Raw genomic sequence first — 21,653 nt, forward strand, 5'->3', positions numbered from 1 at the left:
TAGGAAAATGATTATGTATCTATACCAAAGACAGTTGTTCATATTGAATATGACAATATTTATTTTATAAACCAAAATGAAAATAAATGAAAAATGTGAGTGTGTGTATGAGAGAAAGGTGGTGTGATTTAGGAATCCTGTTTTAATTATGGGGAGGGGGGATATGAGATTTTAATAATCATCTCAGAGAGAAGATTCCAAGTAAATAATTAAAAAGACATTTGTGCGTGGGATTTTTAGGCACTGAAAAAGTATTAGTTGTATCTTCCCCTTCGACTGGCCAGAATACCTAAAAGTAGCACCATCAGTAATATCAACTAAACAATAGATCCTAGCTTATTGTAAGAAGAATCACCATCATATAAAGCCATGAATTTGTGGCTATCAAAAATAGGACTCAAGGTATTTAAGAGTGGACTACCACCTTTTGAAATTATAACAACTATTCACTGCTTAAGCACAGCATTGCAGTTCTGAAGGTAACAAATAACAATATTGTGTCAAATGAAACCTGATACAGTCATGAAAATGGGCTCTGAAAAGCTTCTGTGTAGCTTTATAGAAAGCATGACAAATCCTGTAGCATATATTTCACAATTCTGTATCATCCTGCCAGTTTGGAATAAAGGTACCCCCTTTGAAAATCCTATTGGTCTACAACGTTCCCCAATATAATTTTATGATTGGGCTTCTTAATTTTTAATACACCATTATGTAATAAGAAATGTAAAGACCATTCTTTCTGTCATAATTCATTTTAGACCATTAACATATCAAAACATAGTTTTCACTACATTCTCACCAGTTGATAAAGGTTTTCCCAGTAATCCTGAGTCATCAGTCGAAACAGTGACAAGAACGCCCAGCTGAACGTGTCAAAACTCGTGTAGCCATAGTTGGGGTTTCTACCAGCTTTTATACATGTATATCCTTCTGGACATTGACTTAAAAAAAGAATTAATTTAAATTAGTTTTGATTTTTTAACAATGGTAAAGAGTAAAAATTGTCTTCCAATTGAATAACTTTCACTAATGAATAGGAGACTCATTGTGGATTACTAAATTTTACAAGTTAACAAGAAATAAATGGGAAAGAGATTAAAGATATTGCATGACAAACTGTACCATACACCCCCCTCACACACACTCCCTCCCTCTCCTTGATCTGTCCAGGGTCTGCTGCTTATCTGCTCAGCCTCTGGCTGCCACAAACTTTTCATCTGCAGCACTACTCAGAGTCACCTGCCCCCAACTGCAACCACAGGAGCATCACCCAGCTGATGCATACTTCTCCCAGAAGCTCTGTGTTATTTCTACAAGGACACTAAATATACAGCTTTATTGGGAGTAGCTTTCCCCTTTAACTCAGGAGTTCCATAAAAGATGCTACTGCTTCCCCAAAGAGGACTACAAGGGGCCCAGTGTATGAGAGTATATCTCATAAATGTAATGAAACTACAGTACTTAGATCCCACTATAGATATATACTGCTGAAGTTTGTCTGGAAGAGGAGCTGGACCATCAGATTTCTTGGCAAATTGTTGATCAGTCAAGCTCGAATCAGTGAATTTCCAAATTGGGAAAAAAATTGGTCTTACCTGTGGATTTTCTTTCTAGAACCCTGCATGTCAGTTTTCACAGTTGGTGGTTCCCCATCTCACAGCCACTGGAGGCAGCCCAAATGTCTGCTATTGCCCTGAAGGAAGAACTCTCTAGATTGTTAGCTTACAAACCTGAAAGATACTATGTAAAATTTTAAATGTGCCCTTCAATTCAAATATTTTGCTGCAGAGCCTTCGCACAAAATTTAAAGATTTTTTCAAGAAATACAGTCTTCCTTTCAAATTGTTTAACAAGGCAGCAATAACCATAGAAAATTTGGACAAGTGAGGGTCAGACAGGAAGACATGGAGGATCCTAGAAAGAAAATTCATAGATAACACAGAATTTTTACTTCTCTGTCCCCTCCATATCAGTCTTCCTCTTGGAATATGGGAAACAGTAAATTATCCCTAAGGAGGAAGTAGGATTTAATTTAACCATATAGAAAATTGAAAACTGACTTAAAGATTACTGGGGTACCATGTTCTGCAACATCTTTCTACCAAACACTGCATCTGAAGTGAATCTACAACATAGGGGTATTAAACATATGGCCTGTGGTCCAAATCCAGCTCAAATGATGTAGTTACATGGCCACCATGACGATCAGAATGTGCAGAAACTCAGGTTTAATTTAAACTATAAATAAGTTTCTACTTGTCATGGCTACAGAAACAATCTTCCAACAGAAACAGAGTGTAAACTGATGTAATGAAGTATGCCTGAATCTGCAGAGAGCCAGAAACAATGAGACTGAGGGGATTAACTCCACTGTCCCGTATTAATCGGATTGAACCATCAGCTGTATAGCCCAATGACATAAATCTTGACATAACTCTTCCATTTTTGATTTTCCAACTGGATTTGGATGAAAATAGGTTAATCACAACCTGACTTGTGATGCTCTGAAAGGGAGGCTGGTCCAGATGACATTCCCTTAGGTCTAATGCATTATCCTGAGCCAGTAGACTCTGTCTTTACTTTTCCTTTTATACACAGAAGCTTGAGGAATAGAATGAGAGCTTCTGCCCAGACCATAACCAGATCTACCTTTCCTGAGTTTTTCTGCCTTCCTTGCAGTTTATACACACCATGTTTATAAAGAATCCTCCACTGGAGCAGGAAGAGTGCTCCATGGGGAAATCCTGGCTCTACTGAAGTCAATATGGAGTTTTGCTATTGACTTCAATGGAGTCAGGATTTCAATTCATGTCTCCTCCTTCTATCACATCCCTTGAGTCACATAGGAGCCCTGAAGTATCTCCCTTACATGGACTCTGGAATCCTTGCTAACAACCAGCTTCTCTGGACCCAAAATCAGAGAGCTGCTGCTGAATAATACAGATGAATTTGCAAAGAAAGGTTAGTACAGCTATAGCTCAAGATCTTTTATTTACTGATTTACTGTAGTGTCAGGCTGGAAGTGACCAGAACAATCCAAAGATGCTGAAGTTTTGTAAGGGCTCTGACTGATTCTTCCCTATTCGCTCAAATACCTGTTCCCAAAGGCATGTAGTGATGGCTGCTAGGCTCTATGTTGCACTGAGCCGTGAAGGAGACCTGATAAGAAATGTACACTTTTATTTGAATGGAGGGATGACATGATCTCTATGAATACTTATAAAAGTCTGATAAACTAGTGCTGTGCACTGAAAAATGCTTCCTGTTGTAACAGAAGCTAAGTTATCCCTGATGACTTCTTAATGATATTATCTTCAGCAGACCTCCAGGAGGTGTACCTTCACTTTCTGAAATCTTATGGGAGTAATGCTGTAGTAATGGATGTCAGAATTTCCATCTGGAATATTAATTCCTTTGTGGATTTACTGAGAGACCAGAAACCTAGAAAAACAATAATTTCTCTTTGTATTACAAAAAAATCTTGTGGACTTTCCAAAGTATCTGTCTCTCTAGGTTATTGCTCTAATGTGTTAGGGAGAAACTATTGCATCTTTCACCTTCTGATGTTACAAAGTATTTTTGTTGTTGATAGTGTTGGTTTATTTTAACTTTGGGGAAAGGATAAACTTGTCCCTGGGACAGTGAATCAGTTCTACAGAATGTCCTCCTCTGATAATCTCAAGTACCCATTTTTTTGAATTGGTTGATTTCCATTGAGGGCTTTATAAATTACTTTGAGAAACAAAACTGGAATTTACCCCCTACTTCCATGCTGCTAATTCTGGTCTGGTCTGATCAGTGGAAACTTCCTTATAGCCCACTGAACCATAAATTCATAGCAATGTAGGACAGGAAGGGACCTCGAGAAGACACCTAATCCAGTCCCCTGCACTGAGGCAGGACCAAGTGTTATCTAGAATTCTAGACCATCCCTGACAGGTGTTTGTCCAACTTGTTCTTAAAAACCTCCAGTGATGGATATCCCATAACCTAGGTAAGTTGTTCCAGTGCTTAATCATCCTTACAGTTAGGAAGCTTCTCCTAATGTCTAACCTAAATTTCCCTTGGTGCAATTTAAGTCCATTACTTATTGTCCTGTCCTCAGTGGATAAGCAGAATAACTGATTGCTCTCCCCTTGGAGACTGCTCAAATGCCGCAACATAGGCCTTGCCAGCAGGGATCATCATCTTTGTTCTGGCAGCTGCTATTGTATGTAAGGATGAGCAATGGGGAAACATTTCTTACCGTTTTGGTTCCCTGTGTTGTGTGTCTGCCATTTCTGAGGGGGAGCAGAGGGGCTGTCCTTCAAACCCTCCTCAGAATGCCAAAAGGAAATATTTTTTTGTTTTGACCGTTTTGAGGAGAAAAACCTTGAAGCCAGTGAATAGACTGGGAGACATTTAGTTACAAAATCTTTAAAAAATCCTGTGAAAGCTCTGCTACAAAAGGAGGCCCAGAGGCTGCCATGTGTGCAGTTTGGAAGCTGAGAATTCTACAGCGCTCTTCTTAAGCCCAGGCTCAGAACAAAGATCTGATCTCCCTCTAGCTGCTGTGGAGATGGGAAATGCCAACTGCGAAGACTGTCTAACAAGGAAGAGATGGAGACAAATATTTTAAGTCATTCATAGTACAACTGCTGTCAGCTGAAACTGAATTTTCAAGTCCAATACAGGTCTCTAGAAAGCAAACTGATATTAAAAATATTTTGTAAATTTTTTACCTACTTAGTTCAGATGTTTTCTAATATGAAAGAATATAGGTTGATTGACAGTGCAATTAGCCAGCTAAATGAATGATTTCGGCTGTGTTGCCAAAAGGTTACATCTTTTTTATACAAAGCCACAGTATAACATACAACATTTCTTACCCTGCATCGGAGCTATTACCACAAAGCAGGGCATCTTTTTGTCCGTCTAAACTATAAAAATGATCTATTAAGAAAAAAGAATTTTAAAACGTTATAATATTGAACGAAAGGAATGCTGCATTTAGTTACAGTGCTGTACGATAAACTTCAGTAGCTGTAAAACCCATTTTGCTAAGAAGAAAATTGACTCACGAAATTTAGTTATTTAAACATAAAAGAGATTAGGCTTACTGTCAAGATAAGAATTTAAATTAGTGCACTTCAAGAAAATAAGACAAACGTTTCTACAACTGTAAATATAGCTTATTGTTAATATTCTAGTTAATATTAATTTCTCATTCATTTCAAACTACCAAAATGCATGCATGATAGAATGGTGCACAAATATACTCACATATAAAACATACTTGTGTGTTGACTGATTCTAGTACACTATGTTTCATAAAATCTTCATACAACTTGTATAGTCAGTCTTTGCTCAGAAGTTAGACAACACAAAGGCCTTTTCCTTAAAGGAAAGGTCTCTGCAAATGAATACTATAGTCACTAGCAGCGCAAGAGAGCTATTTTAAAGGAGCTTATTGATAGACAAGTCCAAAGGGAGCTTATATCAACGTACAGTTATAATTCAAGTTACCACACATTATAAAAAATATAAAAGTTTTATTTAGAAAGAATTCTGAGCTTAATGACAGATTTTCAGGGAATCTGATCTTTATTTCTAGGCATACTGGTACATCTGTTCCCACTGCTTAAACATACTTGAAATCACAATCCTTCTTGGGCTTGTCTTCACTACTGAGGAGATCAGTGCTGCTATAATCAATGCAGTGGGTGTCGATTTAGCAGGTCTAGTGAAGACCCACTAAATCAATGGCAGAGCATTTTCTGGTCAACTCTAGTACTCCAGCTCCCTGAGAAGAGTAAGGTAAGTCGACAGGAGACTTCAACCATAAACATTTTAACAACTTATAGCAGTAATTCTTACCTTTCTTCTCAATGTACGCCTTCCAGTCAAACAATGTGTCATTAATGAAGAATGGAGCAAATCGAGTTTCAGAAGAAGATACATTTAAGGGCCACAGCAAACATTTATTCCTCAAATTGCCCATGAACAACTGCAGCCCTATTAGTGCAAATACACTCAGACAAAACACAGTCAGGATCATTACATCCGAGAGCTTCTTCACAGACTGAATGAGGGCTCCCACAATAGTCTTCAAGCCTGCAAACAGAAAGGGATTTTTACTGTGATCTTAAAAATTTATTTTAGACATAAATTAATATGAGTTGTTCTAGCTATTAAAGATTTCATGCATCATTCTACATAAATGGTTGCAATGTTTTTAAAATTAAAATTTTACACAATAAGTCTCATAATTGGTGAAAAAAAAATGATTAGCTAAACACTGGTTAATTTGAAAGTATGAATGGAAATTAGTGGCACATATTCCAAAGCACTTATTTTCACAGAAAAACAAGTGACTATTATTTGTACTTTAAATGAATTCCATGTAAAGAAAAATATTTCTAATTTACATTTTTTTGCTGATGCCTCTTGCTCCAAACATTTGCTTTTTCAATGACACAATAAATTCAGTGTTTTTTCAATGACACAGAGTAAAGATCTGGTTATGTTGTAAATTTTAGCTATTGTATTATAGTGCACCCTATCAAACTGGAGATGGTTTGGTAAAGAAAGGCATTTTAAGATAATAAATACCTCATGCAGTGCCCGTGCTATTCTTTATTATCTTATTCCTTTCTCTTTATTAGTGATTCAACTTTAAAAAAAAAACTGATTGAAATTTTCATTCACACGTATCCCTACAATAAATGCTAAATTTCATAGTAGTAAGAAAAAGTAAAAAATAATTAATTTGGATTCTAATGGAGGAGAGAAATTTGACATCCTAAGATTAAAATTACACAGGCTGCATACTGCAATGTTCTCATGCATGAATTTGTTAAACTTAAAGGCTGATTGTTAAAAGAAAATGTTAGAAAGGTAAGGAATCTTTAAGTCAAATTTAAAATCTGGACTCCTCTTTTGTGTGTGTATAAAAGTCTAAAGGCCAGGAAGCAAGAATACTTACGTTAAAAAACATGAGAATTCACAAGGAGAGTCACTCAGTAACAGTAATTTTTAAAAGAACTGTCTTTACTGCTAATGGATCAAGTATAATAGAAAAGCCCATAAAACCCTTAAAGTCAGCCTCAGTGTTTAACCTAGCTCTCACCTGGAATGACTGATATTGTTTTCAATGCTCGGAGAACTCTGAATGTTCTCAATGCTGAGACATTGCCCAGGTCCACAAACTCTGTCAGATATCTGTAATAGGGGAGTTCACACACAAACACAATGACAGTACACACAAAATTAAACAGCTGGAGATACCTGGGGCCTAACACCTGACCTACTACCTTATAGTTAGAATAATAAAATCGTGGCACTGGGAGGGGCCTTGAGAGGTCATTTAGTCCAGTTCCCCTGCATTCATGGCAGGACTAAGTATTATCTATTCTAGACCATCCCTGACACATTTTTATCTAACCTCCTCTTAAAAATCTCCAATGACAGAGATTCCACAACCTCCCCAGGCAATTTATTAACTCCCCAGGTACTTCTTACCTGGGATTACAGAAATAGTTTCCAAAGCTCAATACTCTGAAAGTGCAAAGAGCTGAAACATTGTCTAGGTTTACAAATTCTGTTACATGCCTGTAGCATTAAAGTTATTCAGAACGCAGGCAGTGTGTAACACACACATCTCCTATGTGTGGTGTTCTGTCCCATCTAGTGGCACCAAGACCACTTAGAGAGATAAAATGAGTCGGCTCTACAGCCTTAGCTAACAGCCAGTTGGCTTTTAGCTCATGCAGTAGAGGCTCATGTACTAAGCTACAAAGGTCCTAGGTTTGATCCCGCCCGCTGACGACCAGGGTCTGTTGGCATTACAAGTGCTTATGCTACTTACCTGGATCTTTTATCTAGACCTTTTTGGTGATCTTAAAGCCAATGAATTACATTAATACATTCTCCTTTCACTGGAGTTTGCCCTATATTAATAAGCTCTAGGGACTACCAGTTAAATGTAAATTTCAAATGAAGTGGACAACCCTGGATTTTATTTTTGAAAACCTAATTAATGTAGACTAGGTTGGCTACATTATGCAGTGAAGATAGAAGGATGACTTCTGTTTTATACTAGTGGGTGAATATCATTTCTGCTGTACATTATGTAAGTGTGTAAAAGATGTAACAAGATTTGGCTACAAATCACTCTAAATACAGCAAAAACAGGTTTTTTTTTGAAGTAACTGAGATTCCACAGTCAGTTTTTTTAAATTTTTACTTTACTTACGCAAATGCAATAACAGTAAAATCAAGCCAGTTCCAGGGGTCTCGAAGAAAAGTAAAACCATCTATACAGAAGCCTCTTGCAAGAATTTTTATAAGGGATTCAAATGTATAAATTCCAGTAAAAGTGTACCTGAGAAAAAAACATCCAAGGAAGAGTTAATGGCCCTAATCAACCAATAATGTGTCAGTATAATCACAAGGAGAGAGTCATACAAAAATATTAATTTTTAAATATACTGCCTTTGCTGCTACTGGATCAAGTTTAGTAGACAGTTCATTAAACCTCCACTACAAGATTCCAGTGCCTTCTAACTAACATCATTTTTGTGTCTCTCTCCTTTATTTTTTTTTAAGTGAATTTAGAGCTCAAAGAATGTCTGGGCAAGAAAATCTGTTTACCTAAAGAAGAGTTACACCATGGACATCTGCAGTATAAGTCTGCATACATCACTCTCTCAGTGAGATACAATCCTTGCTCCAGTTATTTGGTGGCTGGCCAGGAGACATCCTGACTAAACTCCTGCATCTGCATTGCATGAGTTGGCAGGGACTTGGTGCAATATAGAGGCAGTACATTCAGCACTTTATGAAGGAGGAGCAGTTATACTCCTCTTCAGCTACCTCTGTAGCCAAGAAAGGAACAGCACTGATGGATTGCAAAGACGGTTCCAGCCAAAGAAAGTTGTTCACACAATGCAGAAGGACAAAAAAAATCATCATAGCTATATTACATATAAACGTGCATGATATCAAGTTTTCTCAACAAGAGTTGAGGGCATTACTCACAAATGGCAAATCCTCAAGTTAGAGTTATGCAGGTTGTCTCAAACAAGTGAAGATAAAATCTTTATACCTCCCTACACAAATGTTTCTTGTGTATGACTAAGTATATTACAGAAAAAATATTTTAGAAATGGTAAAGAAAGTTTAAATTATTTTTGATGTTGCTATTTTTCATCTATATCTGTCTGTAAATACAACATCCTTGGTTAGCATAAGTCCGAATGGACAGGGCTCAGAAGGTGAGAAAAAACAATATAAAGTAAAAGCTTTGTTATACAGCATGTTGGGGAATGCGGGGGGCGGGGTTGCTGGTAAGTCAAAAATTCCAGTTAACTAAGAGGGATGGGGGTCATGGCTGGGGCGCAGACTCTGGGAGGGAGTTTGAGTGCGGGAGGGGACTTGGGGCAGGGGTGCAGTAGGGGTTTCAGGGTGCTGGATCTGGGTAGTGCTCACCTCAGGCAGCTCCCCGCAAGTGGTGACATGTCCGGAGAGGCATGGGCCAGGTGGCTCTGCGCGCTGCCCCCCAAGCGCCGCCCCTACAGCTCCCATTGGCCGAGGTCAATGCTCCTAGGCAGAGGCGTGGCCATGCAGCTCTGAGCGCTGCCTCCGCCTGCAGGTGCCGCCCCCACAGTTCTCATTGGCCATGGTCCCTGGCCAATGGGAGCTGTGGAGCCAGCGCTCGCGGGGGGGGGGCAGTAGAGCCCCCATGGCTGTCCCTTCACCTAGGACCACTGACTTCAGCCAATGGGAGATGTGGGGGAGGCGCCTGTGGGTGGAAGCAGCGCACAGAGCTGCCTGCCTGTGCCACCCAGATGTGACACCCCAAAACCCTTCCCATGACCCAACCCCCTGCCCCGAGCGCCCTCCCATACCCAAATTTCCTCCCAAAGCCCACACCCTGCATCCCCTCCTGAAAGGCTGGTTTATAGAGCTTTCCAGTTTGTAAAGTGACAGATAACACGTTTTCTTGTACATTTTAAAAATGTCTAAAAATGACCTCAAGTTGCTTTTGTTAAAAAAATAAGAAGCAACAGAAACAACCTCAAGTCAATTTTCTTCCATCCAGGATTAAGAATAGGTGTTAGGTCTCAGAGATGGGCCTTTGAGCATGCCCTGAAATTGAAGAAACCTGGGCTATTTCTGTCAGGGCTGAGGTGGAAGTACATTCCAGAACTGATGGTTCCCCAAGGCTCTCCATTAGCAGCTCCCTCTTTTATATTGAGAGGCTTCACTTACCTTCTTGTCCACAGAGAGAGAGAGTTTTTGAAAACAGGCAAATCCAAAGATGCTTAAGGCTTTATTTATAAAAAGTAACACCTTAAATTCCATCCTGAATCAAACAGGCAGCCAATGCAGATCAGGAAGCTCCAACGTCATGTGCTCCTTTGAGAAACATGATTCAATAAGCAGACTCCTGCATTCTGCACTTCTTTCACTTTCTGAATTGACTTGAGGTGTAGAGCACCGCAGAGCACAGTGAAGTAATTCAGCATTGAGGAACAGGGCCTGGATTATACTAGCAAGGGTCACATCTAATAAAAGCTATCACAATCTCCTGTCTGGATGAAGTTGAAGAAAGGCCTCCTAAGAGACTTTTGATATATGATTGTCTAATGGCAGTTGGCCATTAATAATATCCTCAGATTGTTTATGTTAATGATGAACACACACTCAAGAAAAGCCTGGAAAATATGATCCTCACCATAATTTCTGGAAGCTTCCCTCCACCTAACAGCTTCATCTCTGTCTTACATGGAGTAAGCTTCAGTTAGCTAGCTCTCATCCAAGGGTCAATCTCACACATACACTGGATAAGACATTTGACAACACTAGTTGGTTGGATTAGATAGAGATCTAGAAATTGATCCAAAGCCTGCTGAAGTCAATAAGATCATGAGTAAATGCCCAACTCCAACCTCTAGAAATGATCAGGCAAGGAAGGAATGGAGCCACCCAAAAACAGACCCATCCACTCCCATTACAGTCTGAAAGCAAGGCAATAACACCTCATAATCAAAGACATCAAAAGCAGTTGACAGATCTAACAAAGTCATATGAACACTTGGGACCAGATTCTTGTCTAGGATCCATTCAGGATTGGAGTGGAAGAGAGAAGGAGAAAATTATAGCCCCTTTATGCTTTGGGCTGATCTGCACTGACACTAGAGACTGTGTTCTAGGTGAGAATTGATGAAGTGCACCACACTTGGACTTGTTCCTATACTGTGGACTACAGTGGGGCTAGCAGAGGTTTTTAGAAAATGGTCCTGGGAGGAGTTGCCCTTTCATGAAAGTGTCTTGGAGGAATATTTTATTTTCCCTTTGTGGAAGACTTCTAAGGGGTCAGGAATTAGATACATTGGCAAGACCCATCAGGGAAAAATTGTAAGGGATGTATTTGCCCTTTGCTTGAATTCAAGTCAGTGACCCATTTTTAATTTTTATATTTAAAGAAAAGTAGGTGGTTCACGATAGCCAAGAAAAGCATCTTAGGGAGACTAATTGTATTATTTTTCTTCTGAATAGCTATCTTCCTTCTAAGTAAAAGAGGAACATATCTCAGTAGATAAGTGGTTTATACCAACAGTGAAGAGAACTTTGTATTGCTAAAATTATGGCAATGTCACAGCCTTGCTTCCACCAGAGTCTGCCATGCATAATATGTGGTGATTCGAGCTAAAGAGAGCTGGGTGGCAAGGCAAAGGTCTAACTTTAGAAATAATAAATAAATAAATAGAAGCTTCAGCTCTTGATACATCATGTTACATTTTCAAATATTGCACAAACATTAATTAGTTAATTCTCAACATCTCTGTGAAGCAAATATATACTTTATAACATCATTTTTACTTACTCTACATTCTTTGCCCAATCTGGAGGTTTACTCAATGTCATAAATACACAGTTAGTCAGAATAGTGCACATAATAAGTATGCTGAATAATGTAGATTTTTGTCAAGGAACATATGATGACAACTTAAATGCAAGAAACTATATCACATGAAATGTAAGCAGTTTCCCAGGATATGGACTGTTAATAAATGTATATGATACAAATTAAGGAATTTCATAAAAGTAACCGTCAATTAAAGTTATAAGAAAAATGTTAAAACAGTGGCTGTTTATGCTAATTCTGTATTCTAGGAGTATACATTATCTCTTTCTTCCACTGAATTTAATTGGTGGTTCAACCAATGTGATTAATTTAATTCAGATTTACTCTAAGGAGGAGAAATTAAGAACAAAAACATATTTCAATTTTAAAACAACCCAATGTTACTAAATATTAAAAACATACCCATTCTAAACAAACTACATGAAAAGGATATGAATGAACCAAAATCTTGATAGCTGCTTTTCTAAGAGGATGGAAAGGAGATAAAATGTACAAGGCAGGTGTGGCACTGAATCGGAAGATTGCCTTCCCTCTATTCAATACTATAAAAGTCTGGAAAAAGGAAAATATACATTTAGAAAGTATGAACAAACATTTTCAATCACAATTAAGTAATTTTCACTGTTAGTTATGTTTCAGAGTAACAGCCGTGTTAGTCTGTATTCGCAAAAAGAAAAGGAGTACTTGTGGCACCTTAGAGACTAACCAATTTATTTGAGCATGAGCTTTCGTGAGCTACAGCTCACTTCATCGGATGCATACTGCATCCTGCATCCGATGAAGTGAGCTGTAGCTCACGAAAGCTCATGCTCAAATAAATTGGTTAGTCTCTAAGGTGCCACAAGTACTCCTTTTCTTTTTACTGTTAGTTATGTTTATGTTGCCTGATATACAGCATTGCTATAAACACCCAGTTTGAGTCTGCTGCTGTTATTCATGTTAGTGGTCCCATTTACTTTTCATGGTTTAATGAAACTACTTGCACAAACAAGCATCAGGTCAAAAATTTCAGCAGGAATAGTAATAATAATAAAAAAAAGATATTCACAGTCTCACTCACTCTTTTAAAAGAAATCTTTATTTCTACATTTACCTGATATATGATAGAATAATACAAACTGGAGGCAAAGTATTAGACAGACAGACTCTCTCTCTCTGAGAAATATAATTCAAGAAGATTACACTGTAACCAAACAGTGACATGACTTTAATCTCTCTTTAAAGGTGAAAAATGAACCCAATGATATTAGTGACACGCATGGTCCAATTGAATGTCCAAAGAGGAACTTTAGCTCTCAAATAATACCTGTTTTGAGCACCTGAATGGCCATTTGTACAAGTCAAGCACTTTCTGATATTAGGTTCATCTTACTTAATCATTGCAGCACTTTAGAATTGTGTAGCAGACACACCCTGGTGTTTTATGGATTTATTGTGTTCTCAGTGGCACAATGTAACTACCATTAGGACTGTTCATATAAACATTTTTGAACTGGTAGACACTTGGGAGACAGAGTCAAACAGAGTCATAGAGAAACTGTGGGATATTTTATGACTATTTTCCTTGTTCATATTTCTAGAATTCTGCCTGCTACTACTGTCAGATTGAGAAACTGATTTTTTTCTGGCTCGTGTTATTTTCTTAAAAATTGGAGTTCTATTTTTTTCCTTTGATCCTTTACGTTTACTTTTGATCCAATAGGACTGTTAAACTCCAGTACTGAATTGGGAGGAAGTCATTCTTTTTCTTTTACTATTTCATGTTGTTTATATCTTCTTACTTGTAGATTCCATCCTACACAGATGGTGTATGGATTTAATTATAGACTATAACCTGTTCCTAAATTATAAATTCCTTCCTTCTCTCAATTTCTTCCTGATTATGTATTTAAAGCATAATTTTATTATTTTGTGTTCATTTCTGCACAGCCACAATTTGCTTCTAATTTTGTTTTCTTTTTTCAAACTGATTTCAGCTTTGTTTCACAATCTTCTGCATCAACTTCCCATTTTGCATTCTCTCATGATTTCTTCCCCTCCATCTCATCATCAGTCTATGGCTTCCATAGTCACCTTGGTAGTCTTCTTCTATTGGTACTATTTTGAATATGGGAAAGTCAATTTTCCAGTTGGAAATGTATATTTTTAAAAAAAATCTTTGTTTCCTCTTCACAGGTCTGATCCTGTAAACACATACAAGGTCAGTGTCTTTACTCATGTGAGTAGTCCCATTGACATCAGTGGCATACACAAGTAAATAATTTTATGGCTGTAAGTAAGTATTTGCAGGATTGGGCTGCACACCTATATCTCTTATTTCACCACTTAACCTCAAGTATTCAGAAAGGAAAACAACAGCTAATTAGCTGAAACAACCCTTTCACTGAAATTATTCAACATATATATAGAAACACGGAGAAGTCTGAAGAATCAATAATATATAGATTACATGTGTTCTGGTGCTCCCCTAAATCAAGTAAAATAGCACTCTCTCCCAGCTTTCTCAATGCCTAGTTGAAAGGTGCACTTGGATATAGAGAAGCTGCCTAAATACAAACCCAAGCAAGACTAAAGTGATTCCAGTGGGAAGAATGAAGAACTTCCCTCCTCTAACATTCCTATTACTGAGGACATTTGACTTCAGATTGTTTCATCAGCCTGCAGCCTTTGGGTCCTTTGGGGGTCAAATTTACTAGATGCCTAAATAGACATGGTGTTAAAAACCATCCACTTCCATAAGAACTGGCCTATCAGACTCAGATCTAGCTACAATGGTGCATGCATTTGTAACCTCCATGTGTGATTATTGTAATTCTTATCTAAAACTGAAATAGCCCTGAAATAGCACTATCTGCTATAAAAAGCAGCACCCCAATTGCTTAGTAATGCAGGTTGCATGAGCACATTACCCCAATACTCCATGCTCTATACTTGCTCTTTACTGAACACAATTCAAGGTGCTCAGGGTCAATTCAAGGTGCTTTCCATAAGACTAGCCCTAGGTACCCAAGAGATAAATTATTCCTCTGCATCCATGATCTCCCATGACAACTACATTTCAGCTGAACAAAGAAACTGTTAACCAATAGGGGAAGGCTTGCAAGCACGGGAGGGACACCTTTTATAGCAGTGGACCTAGGCTATGGAACTCCTGCAAAGAAAAGAAAAAAAGAATAAAGGTGCTAACAGGCTTTAACAATTTTCATAGAATCATAGAATATCAGGGTTGGAAGGGACCTCAGGAGGTCATCTAGTCCAACCCCCTGCTCAAAGCAGGACCAATCCCCAATCAAATCATCCCAGCCAGGGCTTTGTCAAGCCTGACCTTAAAAACTTCCAAGGAAGGAGATTCTACCACCTCCCTAGGTAACGCATTCCAGTATTTCACCACCCTCCTAGTGAAAAAGTTTTTCCTAATATCCAACCTAAACCTCCCCCACTGCAACTTGAGACCATTACTCCTTGTCCTGTCCTCTTCTACCACTGAGAATAGTCTAGAACCATCGTCTCTGGAACCACCTCTCAGGTAGTTGAAAGCAGCTATCAAATCCCCCCCCTCATTCTTCTCTTCTGCAGACTAAACAATCCCAGTTCCCTCAGCCTCTCCTCGTAAGTCATGTGTTCCAGACCCCTAATCATTTTTGTTGCCCTTCGCTGGACTCTCTCCAATTTATCCACATCCCTCTTGTAGTGTGGGGCCCAAAACTGGACACAGTACTCCAGATGAGGCCTCACCAATGTTGAATAGAGGGGAACGATCACGTCCCTCGATCTGCTCGCTATGCCCCTACTTATACATCCCAAAATGCCATTGGCCTTCTTGGCAACAAGGGCACACTGCTGACTCATATCCAGCTTCTCGTCCACTGTAACCCCTAGGTCCTTTTCCGCAGAACTGCTGCCTAGCCATTCGGTCCCTAGTCTGTAGCTGTGCATTGGGTTCTTCTGTCCTAAGTGCAGGACCCTGCACTTATCCTTATTGAACCTCATCAGGTTTCTTTTGGCCCAATCCTCCAATTTGTCTAGGTCCCTCTGTATCCTATCCCTGCCCTCCAGCGTATCTACCACTCCTCCCAGTTTAGTATCATCCGCAAATTTGCTGAGAGTGCAATCCACACCATCCTCCAGATCATTTATGAAGATATTGAACAAAACCGGCCCCAGGACCGACCCTTGGGGCACGCCACTTGATACCGGCTACCAACTAGACATGGAGCCATTGATCACTACCCGTTGAGCCCGACAATCTAGCCAGCTTTCTATCCACCTTATAGTCCATTCACCCAGCCCATACTTCTTTAACTTGCTGACAAGAATACTGTGGGAGACCATGTCAAAAGCTTTGCTAAAGTCAAGAAACAATACATCCACTGCTTTCCCTTCATCCACAGAACCAGTAATCTCATCATAGAAGGCGATTAGATTAGTCAGGCATGACCTACCCTTGTTTGTTTATAAACTTATGCAGCCTTAACAGGATCCTGTCAAGTTCAAATTTAGCTTAATGTTTAGTAAAACAAGCATCTATAAAACCTAAGATCAACAGCAACATTTAGTAATAGGTCATGTTGACTGGTCTTTACATATTTACAACAGAATATATTAACTTTTTACTAGGGCTTAGTAGAAAAGAAGCAATTTTCTTCACTGGTGCCAGGCTTTTATATTGATCCCAAACCAATTAGTTACAGTCATTAACCATTTACTTTCATATAAATTTATATTATTCATGTGGGAATGAGGCAGAGGGACCCTAGCTCTTCTTTACTTTTCACTTTCTATGTAGAACCAATTAAACTCAAGGGGTAGATGCTGTTGCTGTGGCACAACTTCCCAATTGGCCACATGACATCATCATATGCTGAAAGAGAGTGTTCTCTTCCCTATCTGTTCCCCTTTCAGTAGGGGTATATCTCGCTGGTTAACAATATGTTCTCCCTGTGGTAGATACACTCACCATGCTCCATACCCTGCAGCCCGCAAGATCACATCCTAAGTATCTAAAACACTTCCAGATCCTCACCTAAGAGACACTTCTTCTCCAGGATAGAATGCATGGAGTCTTGCATGGATATGCTTTCTGAGACTTGCATATTTCCTAATGACATGAGTCAGCTTTGAGAATGGCGAAGGGGTGGGATGAACCTCTTTCATTAGCACAGACAACTTGGTTTTCATAGGTCAGGTGAAGAGCCAATAGAATGGGGTTTCTCCAATACTTTCATGAGGCGTACTCTGAACATCCTCTAAACCATGACACAGTGCAACAGGGAAGGGTGTATCTTGACATTCCTCCAGTATGCCATCTACATGCTACTTCAGAGTCCCATGCAGTCTCTACACGATCCCACTTCTTTGAAAATAGCACACAGCAGATTTATAATGTACTGTACCAATACCTGTCAGAAAAACCTTCAAATTCTCTTGATAAAAAAAGGTTTCCCCATTATCTGACACAAGAGTCTATTGTAGGCCAAACATCATAAATAAAGTGGTTAGGAAAGAAATGAGCTTCCTTGAGGCATCTTGTGAAATAATGACTGCAAAGGGGTAACATGAGTAATAGTCTATAATGGTCAACAGTGCCACACAGTCCAATAGAGCAGCCTATAACGTCCACTTCAATTCTCTCCCATGATTATCAGTTACTAAGGAGCCAGTAGTTCTATGCATTGTGCAAACTGAGCATGCCTTCACACAACAGTCTATACCTGAATGCAGCCCTGCCCACCAAGCATAACTATGCAGAAGTTCCTTCATCTTTGTAACTCCCAAGTGTCCTTCATGAGCCACATCTAGGCCTGTTTGTTGCAACGCTGCTGGGATGATCTCCCAGGCTCCTCTGCATGTCAAGTGGCACGTCTTTAATATAGGGTCAGAACAAATTTTATAGAATATAGACAAAGTTTTCTTTAGGACTGCATCCATCCAGTCCACTGGTACAGCATGCATCACCTTGCACAGTTTAGCATCTTGAACAGTGAGGTCAAGCAGTCTGCCTTAAACCAACTGGCATATCTTTCAGTAAAAAGCATACGGTATATGCTGCTGTTTCTGCATATGAGGGTACCAAACCAGCAAAACTTCTTCCAAGAGCATACCCATGACTTTTGATGTGTACCAAATCAAAGCCATACTGCTGCAACTGAATAAACCAGGGCAGCAGTCTTACATTCAGCAGGTCAATGGCTTTATCACAGAGGCCCAAAATAGGCACAGGATCAGTTTCTAAGGTGAAATGTCTTTCCACTAAGTTGACTTTGATGCATACAATAGCAAAAACCATAGCCAAGAATTTTAGATCAATCTGGGAATACTTTGCTTCCATCGGGATGAGTGTATAGGATGCAAATATAAACCAGCCATGTCTCCTAGAGCACAACTGCACTTGACACCAATTACATGCATCAGTCTGAATCATTACGGGCTTTCCATGGATCCAAATAAGCACAGGATTGGATCCCACAGAAGGCTTGATGCAGGGTTTCAAAACACTGCTTTGCTTCTTTAGTCCAAAAGAATTGTCCCCGGCCCTATTAAATTCCACAGCAGCTTGGCAAAGATACTAAAATGGAGGATGGCCTCCTATGTATTAAGCCAGGCCAAGGAACAAAAACTGCTATGATCAGTGGGTAATGGTAGCAAAACAACAACTTGTAGCCTTTCTGGTGTCAGTTTCATACCATTGGCTGACAGAGAATGCCTTAGAAACGCTACAGGATCTTTTGCAAACTGCACTTGACCACATTCAACTTTTTGCCAGCGTACTGGAGTTGAGTTAGCACCTGATCCAGAACAGCATTATGCTCAGGAAGGGTCTTTGGAAAGACAGTGTCATCCAAATATCAATATGCACCCTGGATATTATCAAGGAGCTGAGAGACCACCCTCTGAAATACCTCAGGAGCAGAGATTAAGCCAAAAGGGAGTCGTCGATACCAGTACCTCCCAAATGGCACGCTGAAAGTCAATAACCACTGTGAACTTTCAGCCACAGGTATCTGCCAATAATCAGATCGGTAATCCAACACAACAAAAATCTGGCATGTCATCTCTTTGAAGGTTAGCATAAGAACATAAAAATGGCCATACTGGGTCAGACCAAAGGTCCATCCAGCCCAGTACCCTATCTATTAACGGTGGCCAATGCCAGATGCCCCAGAGGGAATGAACCTAACAGGTAATGATCAAGTGATCTCTCTCCTGCCATCCATCTCCACTCTCTGACAAACAGAGGCTAGGGACACCATTCCTTGCCCATCCTGGCTAATAGCCATTAATGGACTTAACCTCCATGAATGTATCCAGTTCTCTTTTAAACCTTGTTATAGTCCTAGCCTTCACAAGCTCCTCAGGCAAGGATTTCCACAGGTTGACTGTGCGCTGACTGAAGAACTTCCTTTTATTTGTTTTAAACCTGCTACCCATTAATTTCATTTGGTGGCCCCTCGTTCTTATATTATGGGAACAAGTAAATAACTTTTCCTTTTTCACTTTCACTAGCAATTGAAACTACTCATGTTTCACATACTTAGTAAGTGCCCTAAAATCTGTGTATTTCAAGTGTCACCATTTTTCTTGTATAAGATCACGTGAGTAAGCTCCAATCTGTGAACCCTTCTCCCAAATGATACCATTATCTTTCATGAGCTGCAATTCTGCTCAGATCTTGTCCACAAATGCAGGAGATATACGACATACAGGCAGTGCAAAGGGATTGGTGTTTGAATTCAACTGCAGAGAATACACATATCCCATGGACAAAACACGATTACCATTAAATAAATCACTGGGTCTCTGAACAATACACTGGATATCCTTTTCTATTCTAGCTGACATAACCACATGTTAGGTGTCCTGTGTTAATTTATGCATAACACCAAGCTGCAAGCACAGATCACAGGACAATAATGGAACATCTGTAGCCTCGCCTTTAACAATATAAAACATGGAAGTCAAGGCTATGCCTTTGTAGAGCGCAGAGCATACAGCTTCATCCACTGTCTGCAAAACATACAAATTTCCAAGCTTTCATAATCATTGTAGTCAGGCTAATGTCCAGATTATGAACTAACCCAAAGGGGAGAACGCTAATCACAACACCTTTGTCTACCATGAACTTCAGCAGTGTACGATTAATTTCTACAATACAGGATAACAGCTCTAGCACCTTGCCATATGAGAAGATCATAAAGAAAATATTAGAGTCCTGGGTAAAGGTGATCTAATGCAACTTCACATTCACAGTATGCAATTGAGGCCTTAGATCATTGTGAAACAGAGCACAACAGCACACTAATGTCAAGTGTCCTTCCTTCCCACAAGCCCAGCACATAGCAGTTCTACCTAGACGAGCAGGGAAATTGGCCAAGTGATCCACACTACTATAGTGGAAACAACGAGGAGCTGTTAACTTTTGTTGCCGAAGCTGTAGGGCAGAAGTACATGTGTCGTACGATTCTGGAAAACGGAAGTAGGGAGCGTGGCTGATGGTTTAAGCGTAGACAAAAAGGTAGCAGCAGTCTGAGACACAGAACCCCTTTCATCTTGAGCCCTCTCAAATGCCACACTCTTAGCAACCATGGGATCAAAAGTTAGAATTCCAGCATCTTTTTCAGCCAGTAACCATTCGCCCAACTGGTCATTTGCTACACCAATCACAAAATATCCCTGAGCATGATCATACCATCCCCAAATTCACAGTCCTGGGCCAACCACTGCAAACATGCAAACTCACATACAGTTTTGTTGGGCTGCTGTCGACCATCAAAAAACATTTTCCTCTTTAGCCGAACAGAATCTCCAGTCCCAAAATACTTGTTGAGACTCTGCATAGCCGCATCAAAGAAGGACTTGGGCTCTGAGAGTCCATCATAAATATCAATGTCAACACAGCTTAAACAGTGGAAAATTGCAGGATCTGCACATTATTTGGAATTTTCCATCACCAGTCAACAGCCAAATGATGCATAGGCAGCATAGGCTGAAGAATAGAAGCATTAGTCGCCATAACATTACATGCTGGTGCACCCCAGAACAGCAATCCCAAAACACAAGGAAATTGAAGGGAAACACGCAGGTAGGTGGTCAATCAAAACCTGTAATTACCATGAACTAGGTAAGTCAGCAACAGCCTGAACAAAATATAACTGTTCAAATGCCAGGTATGTAGCAGCAGGCACTGAGTAGCTGCATATACTCAACACTATGCGTACACACACAAACTGGAACTGAGTCCAGGGAACAGGAACCAGAACATAAACAGGAACAGGGAGCAGGAAGGCAAACCAGTTCCCCTCCCCTACTCAGATGGCAAGCACTCTGAGGAATATATGGTGTGGCAGAGCTCCGACCTTGTCCCCGTGTGTCCCGCGCTTCCAGGCGGTTTATGCTAGTTTCAGAGGCTCACTGCAATCCTCCACGTAGCCCTTCTCTCTCTAGGGCCAGGGATACAGTCTACTGAGCCTTTTTTCATCATAAGCCAGCAATGGAGGTTGGTGAGAGAATTCCCAGAGTCTCTGTTGCTCCTACGGCCTCATGCCAAAACAGGTTAGCCTCCTGTCCTGACGGGGGCCTGTCTTCCCCTCCCATGAGGTGTTTCTATAGTGGTGGGTTGGGGGGAACCCGGCACCACCCTCTACTCTGGGTTCCAGCCCAGGGACCCTAATGGTAGCAGCTGTTGGCAGCCAACCTTTTACTACCAGAGTCGCTACATTTCCCTGAGCCACTTCCCCACAGC

The 21,653-nt window shown here is 39.9% G+C and overlaps 2 protein-coding genes across 2 annotated transcripts in view; one reads left to right on the forward strand and one right to left on the reverse strand.

Annotated features, from left to right (window-relative positions):
* Nucleotides 1-14,104, forward strand: part of LOC141995939 (uncharacterized) — a 181,444-nt gene extending 167,340 nt beyond the window's left edge. The window contains exon 7 of the transcript XR_012641445.1: nucleotides 14,090-14,104. The gene's annotated coding sequence lies outside the window, so the exon portion shown is untranslated. The remainder of the gene's footprint in view (nucleotides 1-14,089) is intronic.
* The window catches only part of LOC141995938 (sodium channel protein type 2 subunit alpha-like), a 286,439-nt gene that overhangs the window by 111,836 nt on the left and 152,950 nt on the right, over nucleotides 1-21,653 (reverse strand). Inside the window, exons 5-11 of the mRNA XM_074967488.1 lie at nucleotides 12,346-12,466; nucleotides 11,873-11,960; nucleotides 8,237-8,365; nucleotides 7,112-7,203; nucleotides 5,860-6,096; nucleotides 4,872-4,935; nucleotides 803-944 (exon numbers count right to left, since the gene is read on the reverse strand). Coding sequence (XP_074823589.1) covers nucleotides 803-944; nucleotides 4,872-4,935; nucleotides 5,860-6,096; nucleotides 7,112-7,203; nucleotides 8,237-8,365; nucleotides 11,873-11,960; nucleotides 12,346-12,466 — 873 coding nt within the window. The remainder of the gene's footprint in view (nucleotides 1-802; nucleotides 945-4,871; nucleotides 4,936-5,859; nucleotides 6,097-7,111; nucleotides 7,204-8,236; nucleotides 8,366-11,872; nucleotides 11,961-12,345; nucleotides 12,467-21,653) is intronic.

The sequence above is a fragment of the Natator depressus genome, chromosome 11 (genome assembly GCF_965152275.1).
Source record: "Natator depressus isolate rNatDep1 chromosome 11, rNatDep2.hap1, whole genome shotgun sequence".
Lineage (NCBI taxonomy): Eukaryota > Metazoa > Chordata > Testudines > Cheloniidae > Natator > Natator depressus.